Source organism: Wyeomyia smithii, chromosome 2 (assembly GCF_029784165.1).
Source record: "Wyeomyia smithii strain HCP4-BCI-WySm-NY-G18 chromosome 2, ASM2978416v1, whole genome shotgun sequence".
Lineage (NCBI taxonomy): Eukaryota > Metazoa > Arthropoda > Insecta > Diptera > Culicidae > Wyeomyia > Wyeomyia smithii.
Genome location: NC_073695.1, coordinates 105,562,057 through 105,585,062, shown reverse-complemented (window position 1 = coordinate 105,585,062; position 23,006 = coordinate 105,562,057). Strand labels below are relative to the sequence as shown.

The window sequence follows — 23,006 nt, the reverse complement described above, 5'->3', positions numbered from 1 at the left end:
TTAGTACATCATGAGCAAAACTGCTTCTGCAATAAAAGATTACTTCAAATTATATAGCGTACGACGAGAGAACACGTTTTTTCAAAAGTGTGAATCGCGTAAAGAAACTTAGCAATTTATTATTTATTAAAAACATGCAATAGGCAAATATGAACAATGAACACGTGATACATAGTCGAAAACACGTTACGCGTCATGGAAAATTAGTGTCACCACAAAAAAAGTTATTTCACACTCAAAAACGGCACTGACCCATCTTGCCCCACCTTACCCTATACAGTGAATTGTAGCTGAATAAGCGCTTCAGCATTTGTATCATATCCCTTGAACACGATGGAACACGTTTTGTCAAAAAGACGGCCCTCTATAATTGGGTTTTTTACTCTACAAAAAGAAAAAAATATTTTCGCCAAATAGTTTTTTACTTTATTACTTTATTTTTCTTAGCAATTTCGGTGATCGAACTCGATGATTTTTATGACAATGTCAGCAAAATATAAATACTCTAGAGTCCAGACCTACATCGTTCCACTCTCTCATGCTGTATTACTGATCATTTATCAGTATCCACTATTTATCCAGCTGACCAACTGAGTACCCAATCCGACTCTTTTACCAAACTTTAAATTCGATTTCCTTTGTTTGATAGAGTCATGATAGAGCCCCCCATTCTATTTTCTAATTATACAACTTTTACCAAAATTTCGTAGTTATAAATCTGAACAATAGATTTACAACCGCCTGTGTTTCTTTTTTGCCCCCTTTCAGTTTAAGTAGTAGGAAAGTAATTTTAGGTAGATAATCAGTTTAATCAAAAAGCACATCAGACAGACCGGCGGCGCTTAGCTGCTGATAGATTATGATTGATTAACGCCTTACGCGCTGTAGACAACTAATGCAATAACAGGCTGTTATATTGTCTGTATCGCTGCCTTATCAGCAAACAGGTCTTACGCCTAGATTAGAGATTCCGGCAGTTCTACGCGCATCGATTGTTGAAAATAACGGTACATGCAGTGGCAGGCGTAGAAACGATATGAACTGTGATATTCGCTCTGTTACGCATCGGAATGAAGAGTTGATTTTTAATGACAGATTTATTGTGAAGCGTGAATTAAGTGATTACAAAAACCTGTCACTCGTTCCATTAGGTTTTTTTTTTCGAAACCATTATAAACAGTAGGTACAGATCACACTAAATGTTTTGATGTCAGAAAATCGACCTCATACTTTTATTCTGACTCATTTATAGGTACCCTACTTACGGGTTTGTCTGGATGTTAGGAGTGGAGAATACTCAAGTGGTTCTCTGAAGTAGTTGCGTATTTTGTTATCAGATTCAGTTTTACCGTTCTATTCACAACTTGAAGAATTTTTTATAAAGAGATTCCTGCTTTTGTTGTATGAGTTAATATGAAGCAAACCTGAGGCAGGCTTCAAAACGCTTACGAAATTTGGAGATAATAATACGAATAAATCGTCAATACTTTTCAATCTCATGCAGCTCGGTGGGAACATTTACTTTTGATAGGCAGCCAACTGCTGATCCGGTGGCAATATGCCCAGGATATTACCAGTAAAGGGAAGAACCACTTTGCAATTGAAGTACCATTGGAGCATGAATAGGGTGAACAAGAACACATCTGCAATTCATATGAATACCGCATGATAACAATATAATACTGCGTATAGTACACTTACGAATTGTCACCCGCTCCCAACTTTCAACCATGTATAGCTCGGTTATCATTAGATACCGAAACCACCAGTAGTTGATAAAGCTCAAAACCTTGTCCAACAGTTGAATCATTTCAGACGGGAACTAATTTGTTTAAAATCTTCCAATAATAAATTGCCTCTTCGGTGACCTTTCTTCTGACTCAACTTGAAGTCTCCAATTGCAGAAAATAGAACGATTGTGGAAAGCACCGCAAAATATAAATTTAATAAGCTTATAAACATCCACACTTTCACCTCTCCGGTAGCGGGTCTTTCCACTCAGTGACTGGACTGGTCTACGAAATAAACATTGAGAACAATGTTGCCATGAGTAGAAATTTTGAGTTTCGCTGCTTCGACGCCATTAGCAAACAACGTCCCATTCATTTGGGACCACGAAGCTGATAGAGAAGCTTTTAAGGCTGCTCACACTCACGTTAACTCTCATATATAGATTGTCATAAATATGCGTGATGCTGATGACGAAATCAAAAATGTTTCTTTCCTTTACTCTCTTATGCGAAAAACAAAACAAATATCAGCAGCTTCGTAGTCCCAAATCAAAGACAGAGTACAGAGGATGCAAATTGCAAAGCACTCAAAACACAGTCATTTCAATCCAAGGGGATGGCAGCCCTATCTAAACTCTACACGTTTGACAGTAGCCAACATATCGGGGCTTTATTTAAAGATAAAGCCCCGAGGCAGGCGCCCAGCAAAAGTTCCATATACTTTTCACTTTAGTCGGGAAGACTCTTCACTCATTCAACATAGAAAGAGATAGCATGTTGCCATTCCCCTGTTTCAATTCGGTTTATTCGCGTTAAAAGATATTTTGAAGGCTGTTCGCACCTACGTGAACTCTCGTATGTAATTGTCAAAATGTGCGTGATGACAAAAGCAAAAATATTTCCTTCTTTCTTTTTCGCACGCAGAAACCAAAATATCAGCAAAACCGTCAACGCCAATTAGCGAACCTATACATTGACAAGACAACGGATAACGGCAATGCAAAATGATACAACTCGCCCGTTTTGATGTTGACAGTTGCCTTAACGGTGAGTGTCTTGTCATTTCTCTAATGTATAGGTTCGCTAGTTTCAATCGAAACAATATGCGTATTCATCGTAACGGCAATGCAATCTCTCAGTTTTGGTTACTCGTTATATAGTTATAGTTATGCAAGGAATAGAGATTGGAATGAGGAGTCAATCCAAAAGCGCAATATATGGTATGGCATTTCCGAACTAATTGATTATTTTAGGAACTCACATTTTTGGCAACTGAATATTGTGCAGAAACGTGTTTTTAAGTTTATACAAAATATATTTAATTCATTCCAAAGTTAGCTCGAGACAGTATTATAATACTAAAAAAACTAGCAACACTGACGTCAATTCTCGTCTACACGCTCGTAAATAATAACTCATAAACTGAGCAACTCTGACTCAGTTTAGAACGATGTTCGTAGACGTCAAAAAATGAGTAGAAGTCCTTTTTGATTTTGAGTAACTTTGACTCACTTTTTGGGTTCCCTTCATATAACTTCTCTCTGAGTAACGTCGCATATAACGACGTCCATTTTGAAAGGTGATTATGATGTGCTTCAGTTTGTAACATATGTTTTTCAATTGTGTGCGCCTCAGATAGCATTGGCCAAAATCTGCAAAAGTATCGATACTCGAGCATCGAAAATTTTTCTTCGGTCGTATCGATACCCGGTTGATATCGAACGCGTAGCATCGATATCAGCTGTATCGATATTCTACCTGCTACTTAAAACAGGTCTATGAAAAGAGGCAATATTTTTTATCTTCATTACGGTCAGTCCGAGATGGCAGATGTTTTTGAAAAAGTTTGCAACTGCTCGAAGAACTGACAAAATCTGCTTGAAATTTGAAAAATAATCTGGCAGTGATTTGAAAAAAAAATGCGTTTGCTTAGGCAAAAGTCTGCAGAAATCTGCAAAGATTTCGAAAAAGTCTGCGCAAGTATAAAGAAACTCTGACAAAAACACAGAAATTAGGGAAAAACTGCAATTATTTGCGAATCAAAAATCTGAGTTTGGCAGACAAATCTGCACATTTGGTATCCTTGCGGTCAATAGACCTAATGGGACCACGGTGGGAATTATATGTCTCATACAAATCAGTGCAATAGCATAAGCGCGTCTGTGGCCTGATTTAAAATTTCGGGCAGCACAAAAGTTCTGGCGTTTTATTCTTTATTGTGTGCCTTCCTGCAAAAAAAAAACTAATACGAGTCCCTGCAGTGTTGAGGAGATGACTCATTGAAGAAAGAAGATACAATTTAACAATGTTAAGAAAATTTTAAATAGGGAACAAGAAACATTCTGCAGTGCTTCAAAACGGTACATGACATCGACCTAATTCAAGTTAAGCTTCCGTTTTATGTTTAGGCATACCCGTTTTACAAAGAAATCACAATTTCTGGTGAAAATGTTGCATTTTTGTCTTTAAACTGATCACTCTCCTATTCAAACATAGCAAAAAGATTTCAGAACGGTTGTTTTAGTAATCTTTTCAACTCAATTTACTAATATTTTACGCGTTTTCATAAAAATTTGAGACGAAACCCCCGCATAAAAAGACTGCTGTATAATTATTGGAATACTAAGCCATTCACCACAAAATGCTCGTCAGGTGAGTGACGCGGGGATTCCGGTTTTGCTCTGCATAGACAGTATTGTCAATTGCAAAACAATTTTTCTCGCAAGAGGCATGAAAACCATCTTAGAAGTGCGCGGGTATATGCAATCTGTTGGTTACTTTTACAAAAAGAGTTAAATTTCCACGCAGCTTGTTTAAGACATTCAGGCAATTGGTCGTATCCGTAAATTCTCCGATCTTATAGTTTCCCTCCAGTATCGAAAAAATATCGGGGCGAAAGTATCGTTCCAGCTAAATATCAGCGTCAGTTGCATCGATAAAAAATACCGATATTCAGGCCCCTCGGTATCGATACCAAAGGTATCGATACGGTATCGGCCAATGCTACTCAGAAGGCATCATAACTGTTTACTATTATTACATAAGGTAAAATTATTGATGAATATGTGGTATCGTTTATTGGTCGTGGCGGATTTCTAGCCAGTAATGAAACTGAGCTGTACCCAAAAAATGAGTAATGTCGTACTCAAATTTTGAGTAATAATGACTCTTTTTTAAAGACGCCTAGCGTTACTCAGTTTTGAGTATTTGTGGAGTTACTCAATTTTAGAGTTGTTCCACTTTTTACGAAAATGCGTCAAATGTTACTCATTTTAGAGTTATTACTTACGAGCGTGTATGATTTCATGATTCACATTTCGTTTGACGTTTTTTCATTACCCGAAACGGAAAGCACACCGAAAACATAAAAATAAGTTCCACAATTTTCACGAATTCAGCCGAAATAAAAGTAAAATAAGTGAATTTTTTAAGTTCGGATTATTGACCAAGCGCTATCCGGCCTACACCAACTGTGATCACTCTCCCGCACCAACGAATCAAAGTTATGGCCACAGCACAACAAACTACGTCCAGCGGCAGCGGCGGTGGAAAATCGAAGGATAAAAAGACTCAGGAAGAAATTTATGCCGAGTTTCAACAGCTGCGAAATCAACAGCGAAATTTGATTAACAATCTCAACACTCTCGAGTTGGACCTCAAAGAACACAAGTAAGCACTCGGGAAAATATTTAAATGCCGTTCTTCATAGCTTTGCAGGAAGACGTCGAATTGTTGCAGGAGGCAATTTGTAAATTCTGGCATAACCTCAAAGCATTTTCAATGCCAAGCTATTTTTGACCATTGACAAAAGTTTCCATATTGGGAAGCCAAATAAATGTTTTTTTTTTCCTATGATTCTTTTTTAGAACTGTAATTGATACACTGAAAACGGTAGAATCTGGACGGAAGTGCTTCCGGCTAATTGGCGGTGTCTTATGTGAGCAGACAGTGGAAGTAGTAATGCCGCAATTAGTCTTGAACAAAGAGCAACTCGAAAAACTAATCGAAAACGGCAAAGAACAAATTACTAAGAAAGGATTGGAGATTAACCAGTACAAGGATGAGCACAACATCAAAATACGCGGCCAGGATACGACACCTGCGGCTGCAAGCGAAAAGGAAAACATCGAGGACAAGTCCGCTGCGTCTGGGAACCGAAACGTCCTAGTAGGAAATCTGTAGTGTACGCATTATGTCAAATTAGTGCACCATAAAACCAAAACTTCCGCGATCGGCGTTTGTTTTTGGCAGTGAGACTGTCCTGTTGGTTGCAGTAACTTTTCTTCTCTACACAATCTGAAATCGGGTTTGATGAGGAGAAATGGCCAGATCACAGTTGCATAGGGCATCAATTTTAAGTAAATATTTATCGAACTATCTAACCAAATAGAATTCAACGTTTCTATATAGGTTTAGCAACCACAGAAAATCCAGATAATTACTATGTATGCTGCTGAAAATTTAATTTCAACTCCCAGCTTCGCTTGTCATGTTTTAGGTTGTTGTTTAAAGCATTGAATTTGAGTTTACTGGCAGTAATTACATCGTGTTCAGCTTAATGTTAAGTGAATATCACGATATACCTGATACCTCTATTCTACATTTTAATTATCGAATTTCTTTCAATATTTCGTTCAGAATTGCTCTTCTGATTTAAACGTTTGTAGTACACAACAATCATAAAAAAAATAATTCTGAATCAATTACTCCTAATCAAAATACATGTGAATCAATGAAAAACTGAATGTAGGATAAAATTACGATTCACTAAAGCAGCATCCAGAAATTACGTAACGCTCATAGGAGGGGGGGGGAGTATCCTCGAGCGTTACGATTTGTTACATAGGGGAGGGGGGGAGGTAAGATCAGCGTTACGTAACAAAAAATCTCTGAGGAGACTCTCTAAAAACGGGCAGTTTTGTTAAGCAAATTCTTCTACAGCGTTACGTAATTTTTATGGGGGGCAGGTGTTGGCGTTACGTTTCGTTACATATGGGGGGTGGGGGTAAAAAATTGGATTTTTTGCGTTACATGATTTATGGATGTCGCCTAAGATATAACGTCGCGAAGACACTGCTGCATTCAATATCTACTTTTATTTTTTAAGCTAATTTTTAAAATTAAATGTTACTTCAGTTAAACATTTATGAGCTAATATTTTAACTATAAAGTTCATATTTTGCGTTTAACAGAAAACATCGCTGCTGTACTACATTTTAATGATTTTGGCCTAATAATATTCCAATCTTTCTTTGACGTAGAACTACGTTTTTCTTTAGCCTACCACATAGGGATGTAAAAAGGAAAACTATTAACGAAAAGGGGACGAAATATGTCCCTTTTTAAATGCTTATAAATCGGTTTGTTTTCAACCGATTTCCTTCATTTTTGCAGCAATTGTTTGGAAAATTATACACGCATCTACCCAAATGTAGAAAATTGTTGATTGATTATGCAAACTATTGTACTATTGATAATTGTCAAGCCTTGTTTAAACGAAAATTACGTCCTCTGATTGGCCGTTATATGATTGCTTCCAAAGCACGGTCGACAGAATCATATACCTTGCAATTGAAAACATGCTGTTTGGCCTATATAAGAGCCTGTTTCAGCCGGAGCCGCTCATAATAGTTCTGGACAGCGACAAGTTGTCAACAGCAGTCGTCCTTCCTTAGCAGCAGCTCTAGCGCTGTGGTTGGTCACCACGTCTCAGGAGCAGCGCGGTTCTTCTCAGCGTGTGTCGCCAGACTGCCATTATTCCCCCGTGTTAGGGCAGCATGAAGATCGTCATCACCAAATCCAATTTTGAACAGCAAATGCCTTTTTTCAAGGCAAATAAACAAGTCATTGAAAGTTAATAATATTTGACAACGTAAGCAAGCATTCTGTGCGGATTCTAGCAGTTACGTCTGTCGCGGCCGTCTAATTTACAGAAGGTGAAATAGCTTCCACAGTGCATGTTGTTCGTGTATCTTAACTCCCCCACTGTTGGGGCAGCACAAAGGTTGCGATCAGCAACCGATTTTGAACAGCAAAATGCCTTTTTTCAAGGCAAATAAACAAGTAATTGAAGGGTGAAAATTTCCTAGCATCAACACAAGCAAACATTCTTCGCGGGATCCTAGCGATCAAATTCTGTTGTAGTTTATTTAGTTAATACCCCCACTGTTGGGACAGCACAAAGGCTGCGATCAACATAACCGATTTTGAATAACAAACTGCCCTGTTAGAACGCATTCACAAAAACAGTTAGTTCAACTATGCAGAGCTAATATGAAGTCGATTCAATCAATCAGCATTAACAGAATTTCGTCGTCTCCCAGCTGCCAAGTTGCAACATGATGCAACACGCAACAACGAGCAAACGAAATTTAATTATCCAGATTTTCCATGAATGATCCAGATTTTATCCAGATTTTATTTTCTCTGTTCCGCAAAAAGGTCATCACTTCAAATTTGGCACGAAATTTTGTAATTTTGTCACCTCAAATTTTACGTACCCCAAGACTTTTATCCGAAGAATTTACCTTTCACCCCACGAAATGACGTCCAGATTTTTTCCAGATTTTTTTGCCTTTTCCAGATTTTTAAAAAAATGACCTGGCAACGCTGGTTGCGCTAGTAGCTGGGTTTTCAAATTTGCATTCGGATTGAACATACTACTTGAACGGTTGGTCACATGTCTCTGTAGCAGTTCGTTACCTCTTAACGTGTGTGGTCAGAGTGCCGTTATTCCCCCATCAGCATATCCGATTTGGAAAAGCAAAATGCCTTTTTCAAGGCAAATAAACAATCAAATTTTGTCGCGGCCTTCTATTTTACTGAATGTGAAAACAGCTTTCAAAGTGCGTGTTGTCAGAGTGCCTTATTCATCACTATCAGAACAGCACAAAGGCTGCGATCAGCAATCGATTTGGAACAGCAAAATGCCTTTTTCAAGGCAAATAAACAAGTAATTGAAGGTAAATAATTTTCTGGCATCAACACAAGCAGACATTCTGTGCGGGATCCTAGCAATCGAATTCTGTTGTAGTTGTCTAATTTTTACTCTATTTAGTTAGTTCCCCCACTGTTGTGGCAGCACAAAGGCTGCGATCAGCATTACCAATTTTGAACAACAAACTGCCCTGTTCTGTTTGAACGCCTTAACAAAGGTGATTAATTCGACTTTACAGTAATAAACTGAAGTCGATTCAATCAATCAGCATGAACAGAATTTCGTCGTCTTCCAGCTGCTCAGTTGCAACACGATGCAACACGCAACAGCGAGCAAACGAAATCGCATAATGGTTACAAACCGCAACACGATACGGGTTAAAATAGTTGTGTGTGTGTGAGAGCACCATCGGTGGTTATTCGCTGTGTACAAAAATCAATAAAACTGAACAAATAACTTGCCCGGTGGTTGGTCACCATATCTCAGGAGCAGCTCGGTTCTTCTCGCTTCTCAGCGTGTGTCGTGTTATTGCCCCACTACTGAGGCAGCATAAAGGTTGCCATCAGAAAATCCAATTTTGAGCAGCAAAATGCTTTTCTCAAGGCAAATAAACAAATATTTGAAGGTTAATAATTTTTTGACAACTCAAGCGAGCAATCTGTGCTGGATAGTAGCAATTTAAATCTGTAGCAGCCGTCTAATTTACAGAATGTGAAACAGCTTTTACAGTTCGTGTTTTCAGTGCCTTTATTACCCCACTGTTGAGGCAGCACAAAGCAAGCATTAGTAGACTTTATGACTCATTATTGAAACATCTACAACAATGCATTTGTTAATAGTGTGCGTAGTTCTACGTCAGTTATGCGGTCGTGTCTTGGATACAACCTCCTACTTTTTTTCTGTAAGGTTTGGACCACTGCGACCATTGTTTTGATCTTTTGTGGTAAATATTCCGATCAGAACAGACGTAACTATTTTGGTTTTCAAATGAGTAAATAGCGAGAGGGTTTTTACTCTTAGGGTGTAAACTCAAATTTCTTCTGCATCTCATTAAAGATTTTTTAGATGAAGGTTATTCTTCTTATAACAAAAGCAAAATCAACCACCTGTGCATGGTTAATTAATTTGTGTTTTTGTAAGATATGTTTTTGGCCTTAAGGGGTTATATACCTTTTTGCTCGAGAAAAAAGATTTTTTTAAGCGTGTAGCACCTTTTTTATTGCATAAAAAAGATGGTAGCTTTATGAAAGTTCTATTAATCAACAACAAAAAAACGTTTGTTCAAAAGAAATACAAATTATTTGGGAAGTAATGGTTGTTTCCTCGAAACACTTTTTTTTTGCAGAGGGACCCAGCAGATCAACCGAAATAAAAAAAAATCATAATACACTAAGGTCGCTTTTTACGCGGTTTTTTTTATACGCGAGTTTTTTTTACGCGGCTTTTTTACGCGGATTCCGGAATTAACGCGGTTTTTTTACGCGGATTCCGGATTTACGCGGTATTTTTTTTACGCGGATTTCGATTTCCCTTCACTCAGAATGCAGAACTAACGCTGGTTTTTTTACGCGGATTCCGGAATTTACGCGTTTTTTTTTACGCGGATTCCGGAATTTACGCGGTTTTTTTTACGCGGCACGTATCCCCCGCGTAAAAAGCGACTTTGTGTATTTCATTAGTTTAGAAAGGTGCCAGGTTTCTGAACGATCATTTCCATAAGTATTTTGAGTATTTCATTTTCATTGCAAATTGGAACGTTTTTCCCCAAAAAAACCTATTTTGAGCGCCAAAAATTGCTTTAATTTATTTTTCGGCTAAGTTAAACGTATCAAAAACCGATCGTTCAACGACCGGGGTATTTAATAACGAACATTTAAAAAAAAATGATGAAAATCGGTTCAGTAGTTTTACCGCAATCGTAAACACGGCAAAGTCATTTTTCGAGAAACACCATCCCGAGACAAACGCGTATAAAGTCTTAAGTTTAACTCATGCGGTCGTGACAAGGTGCGCTTCATATCGCTCTAACTTTCTCCCTATTGCGTAGATCTTTATGAAAATTTGTGAAAATGTTCTCAAGAAGTTTTACTTAAATATAATACAATACATTTTTTTTAAACTTAAAAGGTATGTAACCCATTAATACCATCTCACGGTAACGAAAACAAAAAGTTTGAATTTGATGAAAATTTTAAATCAACCAACCCACTCTGCGGAGGGTGAGGGGCCTAACAACATCTCCGCCATTTACGCTGTTGGCCTCGGTTTGAATCCCAACGCCGACATAGGTGTCGATGGTTGTGGGGTAGCGTTCACTCAAAACCAACCCAACTGGTCTAGCTTTTCTAAGGCGCCCCCTAGGCTGCCGTGAGATGACTAAGTGACGTAAAGACCATTTTCTCGAATATGGGTTTGGGAATATTGGGTGTGTTGGGTGACATCTGCGACATGTATGTTATCCCTAAGAGATGACACCCATGAAATTTATATACATTTTCTACTATTGGTTGTAAGATAATGTCACTTCGACCTAGCGGAGTGACACCTCGCGGTCTGAAGCTGACACCCAAAATTTTCCGCCCTGAGTGTCACCGCCACAGCTAAAGACATTTATTACACTTGAGACGAAATCTTTCTAAAACTATGGTGTAGAGATTAAACCATAGTAAAAATAGCAGAATGGTTTCAAGCTTCTGAAAAAACTTCTGTTTGATTAGGTTATGTGAAAGTTAAAGACCGAGCTATTGACATCCCTATACTGAATAACAGTGAATGACAATGAACCGTTAAGACTCTCAGGTAGAGACCATCGCACGGCTACGTCACGCATTTGAGTTTGACAGATATTGGTAACTCTGTTTACATTCGGGTGATGGAGTTTAACTTTCAATTATAATAAATCATTTCAATTGTGACCAAAATACCCTTTAAATGTTGTGCGTAATGTACCAGTACACTAAGAACAATTATAAATTGAGCAGCATTTCCACTACGCACGGGATTGCTTCACCAGAAAAAAAGCAAAAAGTCCAAAACGTTAATAAAGTTACCACTAAGTGTCAGAAAAGTGAGGCTAAAGACATTCGGTTTGATAGTCTATACCTGCGTAACACGGTTAATTTTAACATGCTATTTCATGCAAACTCGAACAACCCGCATAATTAATAATCCTAAAACGTGTTTAACAAACTAATTGGGGGTATACATTATCGTTAAACCATATGGATTATCTTATGTTTATAGTTCCTGTTTATTAGGGAATCCTGCATAAGTGCGGTAAACAACTCTAACGATTTCTTTACGGATTTTATTATGGCGTAGACCCAAGATGAAAATTGAGTTCCCATCATCACTTAAGGTAGTTTGAAAAATATAGTGACCTCTGAGTGCCAACCACGTAATAATCGTATGTCTTAGTCATCTTAGATCTATCTTAGAAAAAATAACCTAATTGGTAATGTACAGTTGACAGGAACATATTTTGAGTGTAAAGCTCAACTTCACTTTGCCGCAAGCACCCCTTGATTCTGTCAAAGTATCGCTCCCGTTAAAAAATATATGTAGAATTTGACATTTCTCTGCTTCCTAATTTTCATCGTCTTTCTTCTCTTCTACTGACAAACGTCATATTCGCATAGCCTCCTCTTTTGCGGTACAAATCCGATGTGGGAAAGTTTGCTTCGGTCGCGGCTACTGCTCTGTTGCTGCGGCTTTTGTGTAACAAAACCTCTCTCTTCAACTTCATCATCGCGTTGCTGCAAGCGTTCCGTTCCGCTGCTGCTGTGCTAGCCTTCTTCGATTGAGAACGTCGTCGCGGTGCGTTTTTTTCCTCCGTTTCTCAGATGCAAATTTATTGTGCGAAGTGCGGCGAAGAAAATTAGTTGTTTTCGCTATAATCGTCGTGGGGCATCTTGGCCCAGCTTAAAGTGGTTTGGAACCGTCTGAGATTCAAAATGTTTCGCTTAACAGGTTGATCAAAACGGGAAAAATCTAAAAGTGTATGCTGGAATTTGACGATTTTTCGTCCGATTGGTAAGAGTTTACGGAATAAAAGTGAAGAAGAAATAGAAGAACAGTTAAAAGTTTTTGCTTACTGTGCACGTATTTTGTGAAAAGAATCGGAGTGAAGTTAAAGTTTTAGTGGCAAATCTGATTGGCATTGAAACAAGCCGGAAAATCGAAATAACCCCAGTTCCTATATTGGATATATTCTTCAAAGCAGCTTGAAACTTGCGGTAAGCAAGAAACATACACCCCATGTTTGTTCTCATAGGTATCAAATGGATGAAAGTTCTCGATTTTCATATGTTTAACTATTTCTGTGGCTCTGTCAGTGGCCGACTGATTATGATTGATAAAATATTTTTCGTTCGCTGCTTTGTAATCAGTCTGATGACCCAACTGCGCTTCGAGTGTGACGTTTTCTTTTCAGCGCTGACTGATAGTTGGTGTACAATACCATTGCTTGTAGCTACGCAGAAAAACATGTTCGGGAGCCATTTCGTTACTTAAAATTAGATTCTAAGAAAATACACTTCTTCCCGGCCTTGTCCTAATGCGTGTGTGCGAATGTGTTTTCTGGTCGACCTCAGGGTATTAGAACTTTTAAAAAGTAAATGCCGATCGGTCGTCCGCTAGAGAAGGTATTCCCTGCCTACGTATTTTTATAAACGTGTGCTCTATCGTGGTGCGGTATAAAAAAATATATAATACGTTTTCATGGACGAAGCCTTGCATAACGATAAGACAATCGGTCAAAAGTTTTCGGTTCCTGAAAACTCGAAACGATGTTGTTCTTTGTGTTGTATTTCTTAGTCAAATCGAGCGCAGTTAGCTCGCAGCTAGGGGCTGATAAGAACAGAAAATGATAAAATTGACATAGACGTGAATAACAGCGTAGAAAATCAGTTCAATATGTTGCAACTGGGAAGCTTCAATGTGTTTATTCATGCTGCTAACCACTAGGGTTCTAGATGTTGATGATTTTTCAGATTAGACGCATTCTTAACACCGAATAAAGTTAGGTACATATATGCACTTATCTACCACTTCATTCACATGCATCCGGTTAACAAGTGAAGTAGAAATGTTGATTGTTTTTATTTTGAAAACCCTATTAGGTAGTATTGAAACTCGGTTGCTGTTCTTAAAATCATTGGAATAATAACATTAAATATTAAGATAAATATTTGTTATAAAGAAATAAATTTTCGATTATTTTTAAGAGGAAGTGAGAGAACTGATTAATTTTAAGTAACTTTGCCTGAAATTTTTTTTCTCTATCTTAACTATCTATAATCTTCTTTATCTATAACCGATTAAGATTGAAAAAACACATTTTTCACTGTAACTGTTTGGTTAAAATTCACATTAAAATTGTCTTTGAACTTTTAGGGCTTTTAAAGAAAAAAACATTTGACTCTGTATGAATGAATACATATGAAAGTACACAAATTTATTTTTTTTTTAATATTTTCTCTTACAACTGGAAAAAAATTACCTTCAATTCGATCCAAAAATATCGAGAATCTACCAATTGGTTCAAAAGTTATGAATTTTTGAAAATAAAGTATGTCGAATAAAGCCGTTTTTAGGGTCACCCTACTTCGAAGCTGGTCGCCCTAACGATCCAACATGTGTAACATTGATGTTCACCATCCACCAATAATGATTACCTTCTACAGACCTGCTAAGGATCAGTTTGTAGAAGAGTTAGATCCTCCCAGTTTCGACTTTCGGCGGGAAAAGTATGGGGCTATAAGTTTAGCTCTGAGAGGTATCGATTGGATCTTTATCAACCAGTGTAGAAGCTTAGATGAGGCCGGATTTACTACATTGATTCAGGAACATATAGATTTATATATTCCCAAAGGTCGTCTTCGCTGTAAGCCTACTTGGGGAAACGGGCATCTTACTAGGCTCAATCGTGTTCGTAAATCAACTCTGCGTGCCTACCAAAGAAACAGAAATCCCGTCTATAGGATCCGCTTCACTTCTGTCAGTCGATCGTATAAAATCCTGAACAGAAGTCTATACACGTCTTTCGTGCGCAGAACAGAACACAATCTACGTTTGAACCCGAAAAGTTTCTGGAGGTTTCATAATTCGAAACGTAAGGAGGATGGATTACCATCTAGCATGTTTTTTTTTCAAATAGTGAAGCGTACACGAATGACAGTAAATGCGTTCTGTTTGCCAAGTATGTCACTGGTGTTTTCAATAGCGAGTGAGCATCCCGGATGAAATTACTGAAGCCATGTCTCCTGTTCCTAATGACATATTTAGCGCTGATATCTTTACAATTTCAAACGAAGAAGTTGTTGAAGCCGTTTGCAACCTGAAACAATCATTCTCTCATGGACACGATGGTATTCCTGCCGTAATTCTGAAGAAATGCACTGCAGTTTTAAAATCACCGCTAGCCGCTAAATTCAACCTCTCGCTTCAATGTCATCAATTTCCTCGCAGCTGGAAAGAATCTGTTGTTCCCGATTATCAAAAATGGTGATAAACGTAATGTAGAACATTACCGTGGGATCTCTTGTTTGTGTGCTTGTTCAAAAATTTTTGAAACGATTGTCCACAATCATCTCATGGTCAGCATAAAAAGCTATATTTCAACTGCTCAGTATGGTTTTTACCCTGGTCTATCCGTTTCCACTAACTTGCTGGAATTCTCTTCCCTCTGCTTGCGCGGTATGGATCGAGGTCTTCAGATTGATGCTGTCTACACGGACCTAAAAGCTTTTGATCGTGTTGATCATGGATTGCTTTGCGCCGAATTCAACAGGCTTGGATCTTTCTTTTGTTTATTGTTTCTCGTCTTCGAATAGAAATCGTACAGACAAATTTCAGCTTATTATAAATTCTAATTCTATTTTTAAAAGCCGTTTTCGTCATGGAGGTCACTGACATCATTATATGCCTTCAGACATGCATTATATGCACTATCACGCCCGTAGATAGTTCTGCGGAACGGTAAATGAATCGCGGGACAACTTCAGAGGGCTCGCGGGGGGACATTGAAATTGATGTGCTGTAAAAGTTCTGGATAGTCGATAACATAAGAATATTTTTTTTTCGAATTTGGCCTAATCAATGACTTCTAGAGGTGTTTTAGAACACTTTAGTTTTTTCTAGGACTGGTAGAAGTGTGCAATATTTATTTTGGGTTCATTTTTATATGTATAAACAAACCGCGATTTTGGAACGCCTTTAGGAAATTCATTTTTAATTTGGTGAAAATCAAACGAATTGGTAAGTTTTTCATCAGGAAATTTCAATTTAGGACCTACTGTGTTAGATTATACAGTTTTTTTGTTAGAATACATGGTGTATTGGTCGACAAGTTTCAAATTTCTTCCTAATTTTTTTTTTCAGGATGCCACTCGAATAATTTTTTATTTAGATCTTTTACATGCAAAATTACTTTATTTCCTACTGTTACATTACTATGTTGTAGTGACTATGATGTTTAATTTTTTCATAATCACAAAACAGCAAGCTTACAATGCAGCTGCAAAAAATTGCTTCCATCGTTTTTGGGGTTAACGGTCAGTGGCAACTATATTGTCATCAATTTTTTCAATTGATTCAATAGTGATTTTTTTAACAAAGGTACAGATGTGTTGTTCTTCCTGTAAGCAATATGTTTTACTGAAGTTGTTGTTGATTCCTTCCGTAGTGAATTAAGCTGAGCATCAGTACATCGTATGAAGCACTTTGCAGTCTTATAATCATGCAATCATCAAAAGTGAAACTATTGCAAATTTGACACACTAATTTGCAATAGTTTCACTTGTAAACGATATCGGCACACTTTGACAAATCGGAGATGAACCAGCCGTGGGCTGAAATTCTCTTTAAAAAAAGAAAAAAAAACACTTTGACAAAACTAAATATTTACTATGCCAATTCCTTGTTTGGCTTTAATCTTTTAAACAAAAATCAGTCTTAAAGGTTCTAAAACAAGAATACGTAAACAAAATGTAATCTACCTTCAATCAATCATCCTGCTCTTAAAGCCACCTAATTATTTTTAGCGGGCCGTTAGAGTTATTTTACGAAAGGCGTTGCCCTAATAAATAACAAATTCCTATGCGATAATACTGAAGAAAACGCTATACGAATTATTTAATTCATTATGACCATGTTTCTACCACTTATTGTTTCGATTCTATTGACAGTGGAGCTGTCTCCCTGTTCCCACTACATTTTCATCTCGTATTGCATTTCCACTCACATCCATTAAACATTCCTAATTTATTGCATCGCATTCATTTCGTGTGATGCGACTACGTTGTGAGACGATGATTGTCATCCTTACCGCAGTGGATGATACGATTCTACCTCTGAACCAAATGAATGAATGCGCTTTCTGTGAAATAACAATCGACTATGGTTGCGAGAATTAAATATCGTTTTTGGTACATTTTACAAATCCTGCGGGATAAGCACAACAAAACGTACACTTCACCGTTTATCGATCATAGCAGGTGGAGATTGTTACCTCCGTATATTTTTTTCCGGCAGTACAAAATGCGTGTACCAAATTTTTAACATTTTACAAGTCATGTTTATAGTACCTACATACTTCCTTACTCTATTACAGATGATTGGAAGGAAGGCATGTATGACGTCTTCCTTGTATCGCTTGTCATGTATATGACTATTTATTTTCTTTTCTTCATAACAAACACTGTTGTTGCAATTCGTGTCCCAAATTTGATTCAAATTTCCAAACAATTTGTTGTGTCAAACCGTAACAGGAAAATTTACTTTCGGCGCTTGTGATCTTAAAGCTTTTTTTTTTTCATTTTTGAAGTAAAACAACACAATCGTCATATTAGTCGAACTTGAAAGTAACATTCGATTGCGATAGTCTGGTCAAATGTAGCACACTTGTCTTCCTTGGTCGTTACCACGTGGGCTGCGAAATACAGTGCAAGTCGGACCGCAGCGAAATTCGCAAGTAGAAACACCAATTACTGCGAGATTAATAGTCCATTTTACGCTATGGCTTGAAGTAAAATACATGCTACGGAATTTGTGACAACATGCAATTGCATGTATATATAGAACGGTGCGGGAACCGCATAAAAGATACGGGAAAATATCGAAGTCGAGTAGCTCCTAGTCCCAAATTTGCCTCTGTCAGATTTATTGCTGCTCTTGAAAAAAAAAACAGCAAGAAACTTGTAGCAAAGCAATCAAGAAATTTGCCTTTTTTTATTCTCATGACAAGAAACCAGATAAACCATGTTAGCTCTATAATCTAGTAAATCAATTTATAATAACCGTTTTTGATTGCAAGTAGCGTGTCCAAAAAAATAACCGTTGCATAAAAAGTCAAGGTGCTCAAATCTAAATTGAAATTTTTCATTATTCACGTTTGGGCAACCTGTAAACAATTTTTTAGAAAGTCGAAATGTTCTACAAAAGTACTATGAATAACATTATCCTACAATTTAAAGTTGAGCACCTTGACTTTTTCAACAGCGACTTTTTTGAGACACCCTACTGCAGAGCAATTTCAAACATGTCCCAATTTTAATATTTGCGTTGAACTGTTCGAATCTTGATTTCGAAAAGTGATTTGAATGGCAAGGTAAACTCGTCGTTCTACTAACTTTAAGAATGTATCATTTTAGAAAAGAACTTTCAGTGAATAATTTATAAATTCATATAAATTATTGGAAAGGTTGAAAAGGCTCTTGAAGAAAAATTTTGATTTGAATTTTGATTCAAATAGTTTAGAAATACTAAAGATTATGGCTATTACGCAATATTTACGTATGCCAGATTTTCGGCCAAATATAAAGATATGCACTAGAAATGACCTTTTCAATTTTTGTGAGAATCAGAATCCGAAACATGGTCACAGCTCCAGTTTTTTTTTTCATTCTACACGTGAAGTTCAAGGGTTTATGCCAATATCCCTCCATAATTTCGGATAGGATGCAAAAAATCGTGGTCACGATATTCGTCAGAAAGTGTCTTTTTGAATGAATTCTGCAAAGAGATTGCAAATCTAATCCGAGCTATCCACAAGACTTTCTTCAATATGCAATATAAAAGTTGACAGATTTTAGTTCAGTTTAGTATGATTGTTTTTGAGACAGAACTTTATTTCAAGTTCAGTCTTTAAATTATAGTTGATTGCATATCTCCTAGTGTATTGCTAACTCTAATGTAATGTCTTTGTTACGTCTTCTTTTTTCCGATAGTATTTTTTATGTAATTGTATGGAACAAAATAACATAGCAGATATCTACAGCGGATCCGATATTTCTTCTATAGAATAAGTAGCCAGTTACGTTGCTTAATCAATGTCGTTGTTTGCGAATATTTTTATCGTTTGCTCTTCCGTATTTGAAGATTAACTTGTAACAGTCGTACGGTCCTTGGTGTGCTTGTATTTTCGACAACGAATTTGATGATTCAGTCACACATAAATCATCAATATTCGTAAGTAAGAAGTCTAGTTAGCAGATTCGTTTGTTTTTTTTTTGTTTGGTTTGGTTCAGTCTCAAAATAGCAATTTTGTCGGAAATAAATTGTAGTTTTTTTTGGTCTTCACCGACTGGGAGTTTCTATGGGCATGATCAGGATGTCTTCCGATGCTCAAGAAAATTCCTGTCATTTCTAAATACACAGTACCTTACAGCTACCCATTTAAATATATGGAAATATATCCACTCATAACAATTTCCTTTTTTGAAAGTAAGATACAGTATTTCTAACTCAAATGAACTTTCTTCTCGACTATCGTCGCTTCCGTATGTAGACTACAGGGCCTACGAAATGATTATCAGAAAAAAATGCTGCAAAATCTTCAGAAGAAAACCGTAGTCGAAGTGATTCAATACTCTACATGTTTCTCTACTAGAGAATCTCTAGTACAAACGTTCTATTGAGCAATTCCATAAAAGATGTCGCAATATTAACCTTTTTTTATTGTAATTGTTCCTATGGGCTAGAGATTTCATTTTATGATATCAGTATTTCTTTATATTCACGACTATTTTTTGAAAAAAGCTTCTGTAAAATTGCTATTGATAATTACAAATATTTTCAGAGCCAGAACGGTTTGTTTGATCGGTGTTACGTCTTCGGCAAAGTTGTCTAAAAAATATTACCCGTGTGAAAAGAAATTGTACTCAACCATTTTAGTTGCCCTAAACAAATATATAACAGACGTAATACGCTTTTTACACTTGTCTACAAAATAGGATAATGCATTGAGCTGAGTTGATGACTGATATACAGAAAAGTTTATTTCAATGTATAAATCAGAATGACATAACTTGTGTCAACCTCCGTTCATGCTCGCGTATATTGTAACACAACATAACAAAGTAAACAATAATAACTCAATTGTCTGAGATCCTTGGCTACTCTATCAAACGTTCTCCCTGCTTGCAAATATAGGGTTAATAAAGAAAACATAGAACACATTCATCTCTCTCGGTTTGTATGAATCACCACCGCGTCCGGCTCTCACTTTCATACGTCCCCGATCACTGTAGGAAATACCTGAAGCTGTGCATAATGAAGTGATCCTATCTTAATTCTATGAATGAGTGGAAGTGGAACAGACCGGCCGATCTGCTGTAGTCAGGTTGTAAATTTTGCGGGAGGAGGATGGCGTGCGTTGTTTTCGTCGCTCATTTTACTGCCTTGAGCTTTGCCAGTAGAAGGTAATCCTAGTCTAGGTGTATATCGGTGTTGGTATATAGTGGGTGTTGTTTTCCACCTACTGTGCTATTTTCAATCGGACCGTGTTTACGCAGGGTGGCAGAGGAAATAACCTGTCTGCCAAAACACTTGCGCCGTGACAGCGAATGTATCGCGCATTTCTCTGAATCATATCGTTTGCATCGTTAAAATTTGATCTCTGGAGAAGCTACATGTGCCAAACTTTCTAGAACGTTCTGCGTTTGTTTTTCCATAATTTGGACCATGTGATACATCAAATTCGCGATGACCTTCAAACTTGTTTATTCCCTCATTAAACTTTTCCATTGTTGCTGAGCATAACAAATTATCAACAGAAGAGTTTCAAGTAAATCATCCATGGCCATGAGCAATTTCAGCTTAGAACGCCGAAAGAAATGCTATTTTTGTTAGCACAATTTGTGGGTGGAGATAAATTCCGTTTGTGTGGGGGTATTACTCACAATTTCAATTATCATTAATCATATTTTTTTCGTCGAGAATAACTTTTCTAAAGAATTTAAAATAACCTCAATACCTTTGATAAAATTTAAATTTACCTATCCGAGCAAAATTATATCGAATGTAAAGCTGTTTAGAAAACAAATCGATTTTCAGCAAATAAATTACACTGGAAGAAGATTCTCAACAAACACATGGTTCTCAGTGTGCACAACTCGGTATATGAAGTTATTCGTCTCTGTTACATAGAGCGATCAGATCTTGTTATATTCTTATTCATTTGACTCATGAATATGATTTTTTTGTCATAAAAAGAAAGAAAATAACATTGCTTCTCAGAGCTAATGTAGTCTAGTCATGTGTTTGTTTTATCTCAGATACCTGTGCACCATATCATCGTTTCTTTATGGGTTAAGAGGATTCAAGTTCAGTCGCGTTCTGTACATTTCATGAAGTGCACATGTGGAGAATAAGCGACGATTGCATCATCTTCGTTTCGTTTCCATCACTGGATGGGAGTGCTGCTTCCTGACTTATATATCCATGTTCGACAGGAACTTTTTCACTGTTTGGCCGGTTGCACCGACCTCTCGTCCAAGCGCACGCTGCGATGTAGCCACTTTTCCCTAGGTCTTCCTTTCCAGCATTCTTCGAAGCTTCTAGTCGCTCAGGGTCGTCGTTCGTCCGGAACCGGGCTTTCTTTCGATGCTATGATTGTTGTCCTGTAGTGCCAAGATGTTGTAGATGCCGGAACGGGCGTATCCTGTGCCCTCGAAGTGCCACACGATGTCCTTCTTCGACACGAAGGGGTACCGTTCTTTGAACGCGCACTTCTGAGCGTAGTAGCTTCACTGTTTGTGTCAACACAGCTAGAGTTCGAATGATAGAGCTGTCAATTTTTTTTGCTGACTCATGGGTTAATATGTGCGTGTTGCAATTTTTGTCCATTTTTTTAGCTCAAACGTTAATACACCATTTGTGCAAGATTATTTTACGTTTTTCCGGGGAATGGCTTCGCATTTTCAAAAGTGTTTAAAACCAACGAGTTGCAAACGGCTGCTGTCTCTCGATACACTGGAACAACGAAGAAAACTACAACAAACTTTGTTCGTAGCAAAAATGTTGCACGGTGAAGCTGATGCCCCCAAACTACTTGAAAAGATAAACTTCCGCATACCTTATAGGACTCTCCGGAACATTGTTCATACATTCAACCTTTCAACGGACTTTGTTTGGTTAAAATGAGCTGATTTCAGCATGCATTCGAGCGTTTACGGCTGTTGAAGAGCAGTTAGATTTTATTGAGACAATTGGACGATTCGTGAATAAGATTAGATCTGTGATACATTAGACCAGCGGTTCTCAACCTGGGGTACGCGTACCCCTGAGGGTACTTGAAAGCCTTCAAGGGGTACGCGGAAGAAATATCAGTAATGAGGGAAAACAAAATTTTTCTTTATAATACTTTGTTGCAGCTGCCTCTGAGACGTCCTACAAGACTGTAGCAATCATTGTTTGACCATAGTTCAATTTGAAATCTTAACTAGACTTCCACAACATGTTCTATCATTACTCTCTCCCACTCTGCGAGAAAATTCCAAGCCAGGGGGTACAATCGATATGAAAAATATTGCCAAGGAGTACGCGGACAAAAAAAGGTTGAGTACCGCTGCATTAGACTAATTTTATTCAGATGTGAACCTGGCTCTGGAGACAAGCCAAAGTTAAGGTTGGCTAGTCAGTATGCCCCTTGGCCCGAGGTGCCCAACCGGTGAACCGTCCACGGGCGAAAGGGCAACACAACTGAACCTGAAACACTTTTACACGGCCAAGCAGCTGCCTCTGAGACGTTTTCGGACATCGTCATCGTATCGGACTCCTACCGCATCGCTACCGGAAACGATAACTGGTTGCTAAGGTAACTGGAGTGTTCCTTTGCAGTTGTTACGCTTCGCCACGTTGGTCGATCGTGTGCCAACACGAATCCGTGGGATAACGCCTACAGGATCGTAATGATCAAGACCAAGGGCTCTTGCAGAGCAATAACGTTGACGTGTATCATCGAGGGACTCTTAACGCCATGAGCCAAGTTCCTGGCCTCCAACAATCGAGTCGCACATCCACGCCATGAGCCAAGTCCCTGGCCTCCAACAATCGAGTAT

The 23,006-nt window shown here is 37.7% G+C and overlaps 2 protein-coding genes across 4 annotated transcripts in view; both read left to right on the top strand.

The window, feature by feature from the left end:
- Positions 1-5,031: 5,031 nt before the first annotated feature.
- Positions 5,032-6,269, top strand: LOC129722629 (probable prefoldin subunit 2). The gene is made up of 2 exons (XM_055676230.1): positions 5,032-5,399; positions 5,597-6,269. The coding sequence occupies exons 1-2, from the start codon at positions 5,236-5,238 to the stop codon at positions 5,910-5,912; spliced, it is 480 nt and encodes a 159-aa protein (XP_055532205.1). The 5' UTR covers positions 5,032-5,235; the 3' UTR covers positions 5,913-6,269.
- Positions 6,270-12,311: 6,042 nt separating this feature from the next.
- The window catches only part of LOC129723524 (ubiquitin carboxyl-terminal hydrolase 47), a 32,150-nt gene continuing 21,455 nt past the window's right edge, over positions 12,312-23,006 (top strand). For 2 of the 3 annotated variants that reach the window (XM_055677799.1, XM_055677801.1), the window contains exon 1: positions 12,312-12,902. Coding sequence is in view for 1 of the 3 variants with exons in the window: in XM_055677798.1 (XP_055533773.1) it covers positions 13,284-13,310 (27 nt within the window). In the remaining 2 variants the exon portion in view is untranslated. Of the gene's footprint in view, positions 12,903-13,268; positions 13,311-23,006 lie in introns of those variants that run through there. The other variant, XM_055677798.1, reaches the window with a different exon arrangement.

Excerpts from the sequence above, each read along its gene's own strand:
- LOC129722629 (XM_055676230.1), top strand. The coding sequence starts at position 5,236 with ATGGCCACAGCACAACAAACTACGTCCAGCGGCAGCGGCGGTGGAAAA. Across the intron at positions 5,400-5,596 it reads TTGGACCTCAAAGAACACAA|AACTGTAATTGATACACTGA; the intron begins GTAAGCACTCGG and ends ATTCTTTTTTAG.